At 41.1% G+C, this 14,651-nt stretch overlaps 1 protein-coding gene across 5 annotated transcripts in view; it reads right to left on the bottom strand.

The window, feature by feature from the left end:
• OPCML (opioid binding protein/cell adhesion molecule like) overlaps positions 1 to 14,651 on the bottom strand; it is a 548,902-nt gene that overhangs the window by 287,305 nt on the left and 246,946 nt on the right. For all 5 annotated transcript variants that reach the window (XM_037138275.2, XM_037138274.2, XM_037138271.2 and 2 more), the window contains one exon: positions 575 to 807. In XM_037138275.2, the coding sequence (XP_036994170.1) occupies positions 575 to 807 (233 nt within the window). The remainder of the gene's footprint in view (positions 1 to 574; positions 808 to 14,651) is intronic.

Below are 14,651 nucleotides of genomic sequence, written 5' to 3'. Positions count from 1 at the left end.
ACTAATCTCTCCTGATTGCACCTCCGCTGTGGGGCTGGGAGAGGCACTGGGGTGGCAGCAATGCCAGGAAGGACCTGAAGAAACAGGTTCATGACCCCTTCTGGGACATGCATGCTTGTCACATATGCAAAAGCAGTCCCAGTTCACATGATTCCATGTCAACAATATTAACCGTTTCCTATAAGAGATACTTACAGACAGATCTCTACATGAACAGTATCATATCTTATTATAGTTATGTTTACATGTATGGATATTGTGTCTATTTTTTAAATATATCTAGCCCCAATCCCAGAGTAGTAAATAACTGAAGAGAGCTCAACCAACACGCATCAAACAAGTTACTGGTAAGAACTGGAATATCAGAAATAAAATTGGGAAACTCCTTGAAAATATTGAGTACTCAGTCAAGAACCCGGCAGGTGAGAAGGAATCTGGCACTTAAACTCAACCTGTGGATTCTGTAGAGGAAAAGCACTTTTTGTGTCTATACAAGAGCAGATGCAAAGACTGAAACTGTGCTTCCCTCTGTGGTTGACAGGAATCTTGACCTGCAAATCCAGCTGTAACTCACCTTGCACGATGAGATGGACCCTGGACGTTTTGGGGTGGTTGTCTGTCTGCACAGAGCAGGTATATGGGCCCTCGTCATACACGTCCACGTTTTGGATCATGATGCTGTACTGGGTTGGTGTGTTGACCAAGATGATCACACGAGGGTCTATGGACCACTTGTCACTCCCAGCGTAGAGGATGGTGCTGCGGTTTAGCCAGGCCACCCGGGTGACCCGGTCATCTATGGTACACCTGTGGGGTGCAGTGGAGGGGAAAAGGGGAAGGGAAGAAGAAAGGGGAATATTGAGGCAAGCAGAGAGGAAGAAAGGAGAGGGGGGATGGGAGAAAGAGAGCATTAAAAGATTATATTATAAATATAGTGATTGTATTTAAAAGATAAATAAAACAATAGAACCTAGTGCTGAAAGAAAACAATTAATTATTGATGAAGCTTCCTAAATATAAGTTAAGAGTGATCTGAGTCATCCTGAAGAACCGACAATACAAAATCATTTGCATTTGATTCATAGCCTGTAAATATCTTTGCTCTATATTTGCTTTCTATTTTATTTCTCCCCTAGGCTTATACAAAACTTATATTCCTTGAGCACATTTAGCATTTTGTCAGGGAAGTGGTCCACAGGCATGGGGAGAAAAAGTGGATCAGTATTACGAATAGGTCACAGATAATCCACAAAGCAAACAGCTAACTTGTTAGTCAAAAATTGAACATGTTTACCTCCAGACATCTGGGTGCTGATAATCCCCTGAACTCCTATGCTGCCCAATGATGGCAAGCTACAATTTATAACATGGATGGGCAAAATTCACCTTAGAATACAAACAGTTTTGGAGGAAGCCATGGCCACCTCTTAAAATTTCAGGAGAGAAAAGAAGAAATGGCCAGTTTCTCTGCCTTCTCACGCTCCTCCCTCTGTGTTCGGAGAGAAAAGAATATGGCCAATGTCACCTAAGTTATCAGCATTCCTCTCACCTACTAATAACAACACCTGGAGGCAAGTGGAATTTGCTTTTTGGTGTGCATCACCTGCTGGCTACCAGGTTTAATACATATGCCTGTTGGTCAGGAACAAAAGTTGCCCATGATCCCCAGGGGCTTAGAACCTGTAAAGAGAAAATGAAGAAGGGAACCCTTTATAAATGTGGGTCTGTGAGGAAGGGCATGACTTGAGTTTAAGCCACGCCCACCTGGTCATCAACACTGTAGTTGGAAACTGAGTTGGGATATCTGAGTAAACACAAAAGGGCAACTGAAGCCCTGCTGCTTCCCTCAAATGTGCGAGCAGAGGGTAGGAGGTGTGCCTTCTGAGGACAAGTAGTGTGAATCCAGTGCCCCAGGTGATGTGATGGGAAAAATGCTGTCATTCCTTACTTCACTGATCCCATTTGACTGACAGCAGAGATCCTTCAGACAGGGCTGCAGAGATGGCCAGCCTGTGAAGACACTGGCGGTGGGAGAGAGAGAGCACACACATGCTGGCTATGCTGCTTCCCTGTGGCAAAGCAGCCAGCCTGGCGGGGTCCAGGGAGCAGAAGGGTCCTGGAGCACCATAGTCACGGCTTTCACTGAAAAGGGAATGCATTGAGCCCAGAGAAGTGCTCTCCCCTGTTGGTAGGAGGAGTGGAAACAATGCCAGCTCCCAGTTACTGAGGTCTTTTAGGTACAGTTTCACCTATCCTTGTGTGTGTGTGTGGGGGGGGGAGGATCAGGTTGGGGTGGGGTCGATAACTAGGTGCTTTTGAATGGTAATAGGAGGAAATTCTTCTCTTCTAAATTGTCTTTATTTGCCATTTTTTCAAACTACAAAAGTAAAATAAACATGTTTAAACATGTGAACAAATACAATACAGAGATGCATAAAAGCCAAGCTACTCATTCTATCCCCACCCAACTCCTGGCTCCCCAAGGTCATTATTCCAGGAACAGCCTGTTATTTCTCCTTCCACCTGGCCCCCTGACAAACCCACACGTGCATATGTGAAGTTTGTGTTGATCTGTTTTTACCTGAAATAGAATCGTACTCAAACTTTCCTATGAAGCTTTTCTTTTAACTTGGCCACAGGTATCTCTGCACACCAGGAGTCAGAACTAATTGTGTAATTGTTTCTAGGAAACATCAGTGACATGGGTTTTGGGGGCCCCAACTGCACTCATCATTAGGTCCTAAAAACTCAGGTGTCATTAAATGACTCTCTCCCACCTCAACAGTGGTGTCATTGGTATAAAGAAAAATTGAAGTCATGTTTTTTTGTTTTTTCCAAATCCTGGGAAGCTAGTTTCACTTTCCTCAAAATTTTTCCTTCTATGGAAAATTTGCCACTTCTCTTATGAAGAAGACAAAAGCCCAGAAGGAACTTCCCTGCTTTAAACTTTCAAAAATCTTTTTTTTAGAAAAAATGATAAACTCATTAATTCACTCTCAGTCGTAAATGATTGATAAGGTCACCCCTATCCTGATGGCAGCTGCATTTTCCTACAGACTAAATTTCTGTTTAAATAACTCCTGGCAGTTCTAGTTGTACAGTCCAGGGATTTGCACGCCTGGAAGTGAGCGGTGATGAGGCAGAGTGCACAGTTCTGTCTCCAGTCCCCAAACCACTAGAACACAGGCAATGACGTGCAAACAAAGCGTCTGGCTTCCGTTTTCTCAATTATGTAATCCCTTGCACAGTTTTAAGTTGACATAATTAAACAAATTTAAGTTATAATTACAAAGAGTGTGTTTTTTGTCTCTGGAAAATATTCACATTTTAAAATGAAAACACCACACACACACAATAAAATTTAAATACCATAGCAATCTGATACTCAATATTATCTATTTTCTTTTTATTTAATATCCTCATCCAAGGATATGTTTATTGATTTCTAAAGAGAGAGAAAGGGAGAGAGAGAAACATTGATGTGAGAGAGACCCCACCGATGTGAGAGAGAAATGTTGATCTGTTGCTTCCCATTTGCACCCTGATCAGGGATGGAACTTGCAACCTTTTGGTGCAAAGGACAACGTTCCAACCAGCTGAGCCAGCCAGCCGGGCCTTGATTATCTCTTTTCAACACTCATAAACAAGTTCTGCTTTAACAGTTACATAATGTACATCCTTCCTTCTTTAAGTATAAACTTGTGTTTCCATTGTATGTCCTCCGTAGCACTTCATCCTGATATATTTTATGTTTGAAAATCTTTTATTGATCAGCTATCAAATTTATATATAAATTTAAATCTCTTTTATGTTCTGTGACCATAAAGCTCTGGGTAATAATATTTTCTTTTAGAATGAGTTATCAATACAAGGATAATATTGATAAAACAACATAAATATATTGTCCATGTTGTTAAGTAATAATTAAATGTAACAAGTAAGCTTTTACTGGAAATAAAGCTCTTAGCAGGATATATGAGGCTTTTAAAATTATACCATAAATATAATGAGATAGAGCTAAGGATCAATTCTATTTCTATTCCTATTTTTGCTTTAAGAAAAACCTGGTTCACATTAGCAAGGATATGAAAATGAAAATCTTGTATAGAAATGTCACTCAATTCTTTGAACCTTTTCCAAAATATATGCCAAAATTCACATAGTAATATAGCTTCAAAAATTATTTTAATGATCACACAGCTGACAATTCAATTAGTTCCTCCTTCAATTTCTTTTAAAGCTATGAATTGGAAAATACCTGACTTGCAAAGGGCTTTGTAAGTCAGTATTACATTCATTCCATTTCTCAATATCTAGACAGTACACTGCTAATATTTTACTAGGCTTTATCAAATGACTGTTAAAGTAAGAGAGTGAAGAAAAATTCTCTCCTGGACAATTACTAAAGTGGAAGCAGTCAGAAAGGAGAATTAGAATTACAATTCAGTATCAGGCTTCTCAGGCCCATTTTGGAAAATATGAGATCTTGAAATATACTACCTTAGACCTGCCCTCTTCTTGTGTAAGACCTATAGCTGCAGATGGCAGTGTTCGCAACTGGTTCAGATTACCAGGGGGCCTAATAAGGGCTGACCTTGAGACAGGTCAGTCCAAATCCAACTCCCAGGGTCAGAACATACTCTCATGCTGAACCACACAGCCCATGGAGAGCCTATGTTCCCCTAGGGTAGGGCTAGACTTACACCGGTTAGATGACCAGGGCCCGATTTTGAGGCTCTCAGACCTAGGCCTAATTAGTGGACATGAAGGGCAAGTGGAGGGGAATGACTGGACAAAAGCCATTTCCCAAGTGGAGCAGAGCTGAATCACCGAGTCCATGCAGTCCTAGAGCCTAACAGATGATAAAGAAACTTGGTACAATGAGGATGCTGGTTGAAGACAGTTATTTTCCTCATAATGTTTCTGTGCTTTAGAAGAAAGAATAGTGTTAATGCTTCTATCTTTCTTCCATCACAATAGGGCCTTTTTTACTGTCCTCTGAATAGCAGTAAGAAGAAGGCAGAGAAGGATTTAATAAATATGCTTAAGTTTCTGCCAAATTGGGCTCCTTCCCTGCTGTTCATGGCAATATCCTGGACTTTTATTAACAACAAGCACATGGAAGAGAATTTTTGATGTTAAATAAAGGGATCTAAGAGGAAAGTCGAGAAACATTAATGTCAACTTCCTGATTTTTTAAAATATATATTTATTTATTTTTAGAGAGAGAGGAAGGGAGAGAGAAAGAGAGAGAGAGAGAACCATCAGTGTAAGAGAAAAACACTGATCAGCTTCCTCACATATGTGCCCTAACTGGGGACCAGACCCACAACCCAGGCATGTGCCCTGACCAGGAGTTGAACCAGCAAGCTTTCTCTTTGAGAGACAATGCCCAACCCACTGAGCCATGCTGGGCAGGAAAACTTTCTGATTTCTTGAGAACTCTTTAAAGTATTTAAAATTTTCACAATCCGAGCTAAACCTTACTATTGGCCCTTGATAATAGAACTCATTATAACTCTATCACAAGAAATGTCTAAAATTATATAGTGCTTATTCTGGGGCTGGCACAACTTACAAACTTTTCTTATATTAAATCACTTGATCTACGCACATTTTACAAATGAGAAACTGAAACACAGAGAGGTTCAGGACTTCTAAATTCCACAGCTAATTCTATCAGAGCAGGGAGTTAAAACTTAGGCAGGTTGGCACTAGAGTTTCTATACTTGAGGGCTATGATAGTCTCTTCAAAAAGAAAGTGCTTATGTGGACCACAAAAGGCCCAGAATAGCCAAAGAAATCTTGAAAAAGAAGAGCTATGTTGGAGGTATCATGCTATTTGATACAAAACTATACTACAAAGCTATAGCAATCAAAACAACATAGTACTGGCATAAAAACAGACAAATAGATCAATGGAATGAAATAGAAAGCCCAGAAATAAACTCGTACCTATATGCTTAATTAATCTATGACAAAAGAGGCAAGAATATACAATGGGGTAAAAGCAGTCTCTTCAATAAATGATGTTCGGAAAATTGGACAAATACATGCAAAAAATGAATGTAGACCACTTTTGTATACCACATATAAGAATAAACTCAAAATGGGTTAAAATCTTAAGTGTGAGACACAAGACCATAGAACTGCTACAAAAAAAGTTAGGTAATAAACTCTCTGACATTGCTCTTAGTAATATTTTTTGGATATCTCTACTTAGGCAAGGGAAACAAAAGAAAGAATAAACAAATGGAACTAAATCAAACTAAAAAGTTTTTACCCAACAAGAAAAAACATCAATAAAAGAAACAACCTACTGAGTGGAAGAAGATATCTGCCAATAATATATTGCATAATGGATTAGTATCTACAATATATAAGGAACTCATACAACTTAACACCAAAAAAAGACAATCTGATTAAAGAATGAACAGAGAACCTGAATAGACACTGCCAAACAGGACACAGATGGCCAACAGACATGTGAAAAAATGTTTAACATCACTAATCATCAGAGAAATGCAAATTAAAACCACAATAAGACATGAACTCACACCTGCCACAATGGCTATTATCAATAAATCAACAAACAACAAGCATTGGCAAGGATGTGGAGAAAAGGAAGCTCTCATGAACTGTTTGTGAGATTATAAATTTATGCAGCCACCATGGAAAACAGTATGAAGTTCCCTCAAAAAATTAAAAATATTACTACAATGCAACCCAGCAATCCCACTTCTGAGTATTTATCCAAAGAAATCCAAAATACTAATTCAAAAATCTATATGCACTCTATGTTTATTGAAGCTTTATTTACAATAGTCAAGGTATGGAAGCAGCCAAGTGTCCATGGATAGATGATTAGATAAAAAAGAGGGGGTACATTATACAATGGAATATTTCTCAGCCATAAAAAACAATGAAATATTACTATTTGTGACAGTGTACATAGACCTAGAGCTCCCCACAGAGCTCCCCATAGACTCAGTGGTCCCCAACCTTTTCTGGCACCAGGGGCTGGTTTTATGAAAGATGATTTTTCTACAGATGGAGTGGGGGCATGGTTTAAACCACAAACAACAGAAAAGGGCTCACAGATAAAGAGAACAGACTGGTGGGTTCCACAGAGGAGGAGGTTGGGGGCTGGGTGGAAAGGGGGAAGGGATTGAAAAGTACAGACTGGTAGTTACAGAGTAGTCACAGGGATGTAAAAGTATGGCACAAGAAATACAGTCAATAGTGTTGGAATAACCATGTATAGTGTCAGGGGCACTAAAGTTACTGGGGGGATCACTTCATAAGTCATACAAATGTCTAACCACTGTGCTGTACACCTGAAACTAGTATAATAATGCAGGTCAACTGTAATTGAAACAAATTTGTAAAAAGTGCTTGGGGCTTGAGAATCTATGTAACAAGGCCAGCCAGAGTAAGCTTGCTTTATTCCATCAGTTTCCCTCACATTTATGCTACTAATTTGATTTTCTCATAAGAGATAAAATAGCTTAGGAGAACAAAATGGATATTTGAAAGTGATTTTGTATATGCCTAAGCCACTGCTAGCCTTATGTGAGGAGAGCTGATGGAAAAAAAGAATCAGAGAAAGCAAGGATATGCCCGAAAAACATCAGAGAAAAAGGATCTGACAGGCAAAGCACCATTTCCAATGCCTCTGAATATGGAACTGGACGGGGGGTGGGGGGTGGAAATTCAGGGCCAATTTGTTTGGGTTCAGAGGAGGAGGTTGAGTTAGGGGAAATCCATGCCTTGAGTGGTGTTTTTCAAACTTCATTGTGCAACAGAATCACCTAAAATGCTTCCTAAAATACAGATCACTAAGCCCGACCTCCAAGGGCTTCTTGTCTGGTGGGTTGGGGGTGGGCTGCCAGTTTGTAGGTCTAACAAATTCCCAGCTGAGGTCAGTGCTGCTGGTCTGAGTCTCTCGTGTGAGAATCACTAGTGGCCCCTAGACAGGGACAGGTGGGAATGTAACCAAAATAATAAAACCTTCCTGCAAATTGGCCAGCTTTAATTTTGTGTTTGTACTTGTTATTTTTCTTTTCATTTTTACATTTTGCCTCTGAAAACACAGAATTTAAAAGTGCCATGATAGACACAACAGATATTCAATCGATGTCTAATGTGCACTAGACCGCATTCTAGGAGGTGAGCATTCTGGAAAAGGGCGAGGTCCTGCCCCTCTAACTATGTCCAGTGAGACAATGAAAGTGTATGAGTAAATAAGCATATTAGTCCCAGAAAACGAATAGTGGGGAAAAAACAGACTAATGCATGAAGTGTGCTGTGGGGCCGGGGAGCATAGAGCAGACAGAGTGGTCAGAAGATGCCCCTCTGTGAGCTGCACGCCAGACGTTGACATTTTTACAACCTTAAATCTGATGCAATACAATGTTCACCTGAAAATCATGTCTAACTCAAAATAAAAGCCATATCTCACTTACACACACAGAGAGCTAGCTGCAAAGACATTTAGATCACTTGGGTAGCTGGAGAACAAGCCTCTTAAATCGGACTCACGAACAGCCTTTCCTATATGGGTACCATTACAGGTGTTAGTGTTCAAAGAACTGACAGCTGACATTTTGAGCCACTAACCTGAAGTAGAAAATGCCAATAACTAGGGATTTCTACCTTGCTGTTGGAATAATATGTAAAATATGTTGCATTCCTCACTGTCTGTTTAACAAGCACATATTGGTAAATAGCCATTAATCTCGAATACAGACTCATCATTCTAAACCTCTACATCTCTTTGTAATCTAATGTTAATATCAAAGATCCTGGACGTCACAGAATTTACAAGACTGGATTTAATTATTTACACAGTTATCTGTTAGACTGCAAATAGTGTATGGATAAGAACCTTGTCAGTGGCTCCATTTTGTATCATCAGCAACTGCCACAGTTTACCTTGCATGTAGTAGACAATAAACACAGATTAATAATTATTAAAAGATATAGGCAATGTTTTTATTCTGGCATCAGAGGAACCCACATAACTGGGAATTTGTACATCTTAATTCCTTCCTCTGTTTCATTTATCCCCCTAACCCCTCTCATCTGACAACCATCAATGAGTACTCTATGAGTTTGTCTCTGTTTTGTTTGTTCATTTATTCTGTTTTTAAGATTCTACATATAGGTAAAATCATATGGTATTTGTCTTTATTTGACATTTCACTTAGCATAATACTCTTTAGGCCTATCCATTTTGCCACAAATGGTAAGATTTTGTTATTTTTCACGACTGAGTAATATTCCATTGTATATACTAGGGTGGGCACAAGTAGGTTTATAGTTGTAATCCAAAGAAGCAATACAATAATTAATAAATTGTAATATAAAAAATAAAAATAAAATATAATTTGTAATATAAAAATATAAAAAATAAATAAAAGCCGAATGCTGCTGGCCTCCACTCTAGTGTCGAAGGTTCCTGAGGTTGGGCTGAACCAGCTTGGCAGGGATGCTTGGCGTCATTTGGAACACGTGAGGTGAACAGTGACGCTCTCACCATGTTCACATTGCCACTGAGACATTCATTTTAATAAGACACCACCTGTTTCATTCATTGATGCTGCAGGTTCTAACTTTAGTGGTTATACATGTGTGTGATTTTTAATTTTAGATTTTAGTGTCTATAAGGGTATATGGTTAAGGCATTGTACCTAGTTTTATGATTTTATGTATTAGAATTTTTAAAAGTAACATTTTTGAGAGGTCCACCAAGATGGAGGCGTAGGTGGAAGCACTGTACCTACTAGCACAACCAAGTTTAAAAACAACAAAGTTTTAGCAACAAAAACGCAGCCAAACCACAGAAAATTGAACTATACTGAAGTCTGACAACAAAGAACCCTTCAGCCAAACCAGTAAGAGGGGCAGAGCCAGCAGAGGGGGGGGGGCAGGAAAGATCCACCAGACTGACCCAGGCATGAGACCAAGGTGCGCCAGCAGCCGTGGGCGGATCCCGGGTGTGAAGTAGCTGGCAGACCCACTGAGGGCTGACCGTGGTCACACATTTGCGCACAGATAAACCGGTGAAGGAGCAAGCAGTGAGATGGACCACACAGGCCCCAGCGGTGGGAAGCAGCAGAGGGGACCGCTATTGTCCCTCTCTGACCCCGCCCCCACATACAGCAACACAAACCAGCAACCTGGGTGGCCCCGCCCTGGTGAACACCTAAGGCTCCACTCCTCATGCATAACAGGTGCAAACATATCAAAACATGGCTCAAAAACAACTCAGAGCCCCAGAGCCAATAAATCTAAGCGATGAAGAAATAGCTAAACTTTCGGATGCACAGTTCAAAACACTGGTAATCAGGATCCTCACAGAACTGGTTGATTTTAGTCACAAATTAGAGGAACATATGAAGGCTAAACTAATTGAAATGAAGGGAAATGCACAGGAAACCAATAATAATGGAAAGAAAACTGGGACTCAAATCAAAGGAGTGGACCAGAAGGAGGAAAAAATGACCAAACAGAAAAGGATGAAGAAACAAGGATTCAAAAAAAATGAGAGGCTTAGGAACTGTCAGGACATCTTTAAACGTTCCAACATCCGAATTATATAGGGGTACCAGAAAAGCAAGAGGAACAGCCACAAGTGGAAAACTTATTTGAACAAATAATAAAAAAGAACTTCCCCAATCTGGCAAAAAAAAAAAAATAGACTTCCAGGAAATCCATGAAGCTCAGAGAGTCCCAAAGAAGTTGGACCCAAGGAGGAACACACCAAGGCACATCATAATTACATTAGCCAAGATTAAAATGAAGGAGAGAATCCTAGAAGCAGCAAGAGATAAGGGGACTGTCACCTACAAAGGAGTTCCCATCAGACTGTCAGCTGATTTCTCAAAAGAGACCTTACAGGCAAGAAGGGGCTGGAAAGAAGTATTCCAAGTCATGAAAACCAAAGACCTACATCCAAGATTGCTCTATCCAGCAAAGATTTCATTTAGAGTGGAAGGACAGATAAAGTGCTTCTCAGATAAGATCAAATTCAAGGAGTTCCTCATCACCAAGCCCTTATTACATGAAATGTTAAAGGGACTTACCTAAGAAAAAGAAGATAAAAAAGATGAACAGTGAAAGGACAGCAAACTCAGTTATTAACAACCACACCTAAAACAAAAGCAAACTAAGAGGACAGCTAGATCAGGAGCAGAACCATAGAAATGAAGATCACATGGAGGGTTAGCAATAGGAGAGTGGGAGAAGGAGAAGGGGGGAGTAGGTACAGAAAATAAGTAGCATAGACGGTAGGTAGAAAATAGACAGGAGGGAGGGCAAGAATAGCAGGGGAAATATAGAATCTAAAGAACCTGAGACACATGGTCATAAACTAAAGGGGGGGAATGGTAGGGGAGGGGTGTGCAGGGTGGAGGGGAATGAAGGGGGGAATAGAACAACTGTAATGGCATAATCAATAAAATATACATTTTTTAAAAGTCTCATTTCCCCTGGGAATCCTGAGAACCTTGTCTCTGCCCACCATGCCCTCTGCCTTTAAAACGACCCCTGGAGAGCCCCCCACTTAAGAAATGCTGAGAAAGGAGCTGTGGTGGCATGTTAAAACCCAAAAATGCAGTTTTTTAATTTTCTTTCTAAATTTGCCCATAGTGTTAGGTTTTTGTTTTTGTTTAGCTTTTGTTTTGTAATGTACCTTTTTTTCATAAACTGAAAGGTAATTAAAATATAGTTAAGAACCTTACATATATCAAAATGTGTTAAAAATGCCTGTTTGAAAAGTGGGAGGGAGATCTTGCTTTAGATTCAAAAACCAGTAATAAATGGATTTTTTAAAGAAAAGGAGAAGAGACAAGCTAAAATAAAACATTTTTAGATCAATTCCCATAGTATTTTAAATTGTGCAAAGCTGTTCTCCTGGGAAGTTTTGACTCCACCGTGATTCCTGAGTTACAAACACAGCCAACTCCAGAGCATTATCAATGACGCTAAATTATCTAAGAGAAAACTTTATGATTCACACTGTCGAAAATTCAACAAGGGTAATAACTCTGCTACAGCTAACATTTACCGATAAGGTGTGGGTAGGGAACAGACCTGAGGGTCTCCGCTGAAGTGTGGGAAGAATTGGAGCGGCTCAGAGAGGGCCCAGGATGGAAATATTTCAGCAGCCAATACACTGTGAAAGCTGCGGAGCGCAGGGCGCCTGCGCCTTGTTCCTTAGTGGAAGGCGGCGCCGCACTAACAGCCGCTGCAATGGAAAGTCACAGTAATGCAAGCAAGGGTGCTGGTGTGTGCGTGTATATACACGTCTGTGTTTGAGTGTAGGAAGGGGTGGGGTGTTATCTAGAGAAAAGAAGAAAGGTATCAAGTACACGCAGAATGAGGGCCCTGGGAAAAGTAGAGTATCTAAAGCCAAACAAAAATGGTGCGGGTTACCCTGAAAACGATGTCACTTGAAGCAGAAAATCATCTGCAGGAGGAGGATGTGCTGTAGTTTCAGCCATGACCGATGATATATGAGTCCATCAGGACAGTGCTCATGGTGTCCTGAAGCAGGTAGGGGCCACCTCCGGCCCCCACGGCGCAGCAAGGCCTCCACCTGAATGCAGACAGCAACTTCACACACCTCACCACCCATGTGAGGCAGCCAGGCTGACGGCAGTTAGGAACAGAGCATCTGATACGGTGCAGGAGAGTGAAGGGAGTGATTTATGTGGAAGGATGGCTCCACAAAGAGGTGGAAACTGCTTTCAGCCACAAAAGAGGTGTTAAACTACATGGCTATGGGAGGTGAGAAGAGGAGAATCCTTACCATGGTAACAGAAGCTAACGCCTAGGGTAGCTGAGCCTCCTTATGAAAGGACAAGGTAGGCAAATGAGCAAAGGAACACTCTGAAGACAATGAATGACTGAGCTGGCTTCCTCTCACAGCTCAAGTCACTCTGAAAATTCCCTGGATGTGCTGGGAAATAAATTCATTAGTTTCCCAACGAGACACAGGCAACGCCAAAATGAAAACTGACCCAAACCATCGTAAGATAGGGCCTGCCTTCAAGATTTTTTTGATCGCAAGTACATGACAGAATACTAAGAACATTAAAAAAATACCGTATCACCTTCATGAATACAATCAAAAGCAGACATTCGTTCATTCATCTATTTAACAAATTTTTATTAAGCACCTACTCTGTGCAAGACATGCTACTGGGCCCTCGGGATAAGATGCTGAGCATGGTACTTTGAGATTTGTGGGAGCCCCATGCAATCAATGAAGCTTCAGAGTCCCCATATACTACTACAAACTGAGCTGGGCAAGCACCAGCATGGCCAGTCACATGCAGGGGATGGTGTGGGAAGCCCTACTCAGACACACAGTCAAGAGACAGGCTTTCTTGTCTCCGGAAGTGGCAATTAATTGAGGACTGAAAACTGAGTGTGCTAGGTACATTTGGGTTGGTTATAGAGCATTTCAGAGAGAGGACAGGGCAGAGGTGCAGTCTCTGGGACAAAGGTGGACTCTGGTAAGGAACAGAATGCAAGCCAGAGTGGCCCAAGCGAGGTGTATGGGAAAACGGGTGGGTTGCAGGAGGCTTGGGAGGCGTGCATCTCCATGGTCAAAGGTCTTCATTTCCCAGGTGTAATGGAGAATACCTGACCAGGTTGAAAGACAGGCATGCCACATGTTAAATTCCACTTTTCACACACACAAGAATGTGCTGGACTTCTTTTGGAGAATGAACTGTCTCAGGACAAGCAGCTGAAGAATGAGTGAAGGGACTATTGTACTCCCGTCACCATGAGAGAATAGTCAAGAGAGCAGAGGGCCACAGCTTCAGGGAGGGGTGGGGGCCTGAGGGAGAGGCGGCTGAGGAGTGAGAAGAGAGCATGGTCCTAGATGAAAACACTTCTAAGAATGCTGGCCGAGAGTTTTTGTTTGCTTTCTATTTCTTGGCTTCAGTGTGGAAACACTTGGGAACCACTGGGCGCTAGGACTTTCTGAACTTTTATGCACACACACACTACCCAAGTGCATACCCGTGTGCATCTTGTTAGTTCACTAAGTCTGGGGGGAAACACAAATTCTGCATTTGTAATATTCTTTTAACTTATGCTGATGTGCTGGACACTGCCCTTTACGTAGCCCGACTTTATCCACTAGAGATGCAACTGGGAATAAGACAAGACCCCGGCCTCTTACATTCTGATATATAAGTATATGCTAATGAGATTAATCTTATTGAATGAGAACAACAGATAATGTAGGAGAAAGGTGATAACTAAGAGAGAAAAGTTACAACAAAGGTGAAAAGGGTGTGATTTAAAGCACGTGGTGGTAGGGTGCTTCATCTGATAAGAGAAACACAGATGTGTTTGTGAACCTGGCTATGAGAAAGCAAGAGGGCTACCGAGTGACACCTTCTATTTTCTCCAAAGCAGAGGGCAAAACTATCAGTTGGAGGTAAGTGGGATAGTAAGAGAGAGGGGAAAGCAGATGCAAGAAAGAGTGAAATAGCCGTTGCATGGAAATGAGCGTGAAATTACTGGGGAGCTGTACTAGGATGCACAGGCAGTGCTAGGTCCCATTTGTCCTTGCTGGGCAAGGATTTGTGGTGACAATGCTCTGCCAGCTTTGAGGATATTCTCCAGCT

The sequence above is a fragment of the Artibeus jamaicensis genome, unplaced genomic scaffold (genome assembly GCF_021234435.1).
Source record: "Artibeus jamaicensis isolate MK-2021 breed Jamaican fruit bat unplaced genomic scaffold, CSHL_Jam_final scaffold_660, whole genome shotgun sequence".
Classification (NCBI taxonomy): Eukaryota; Metazoa; Chordata; class Mammalia; order Chiroptera; family Phyllostomidae; genus Artibeus; species Artibeus jamaicensis.
This window is presented reverse-complemented; position numbering and strand designations above follow the sequence as displayed.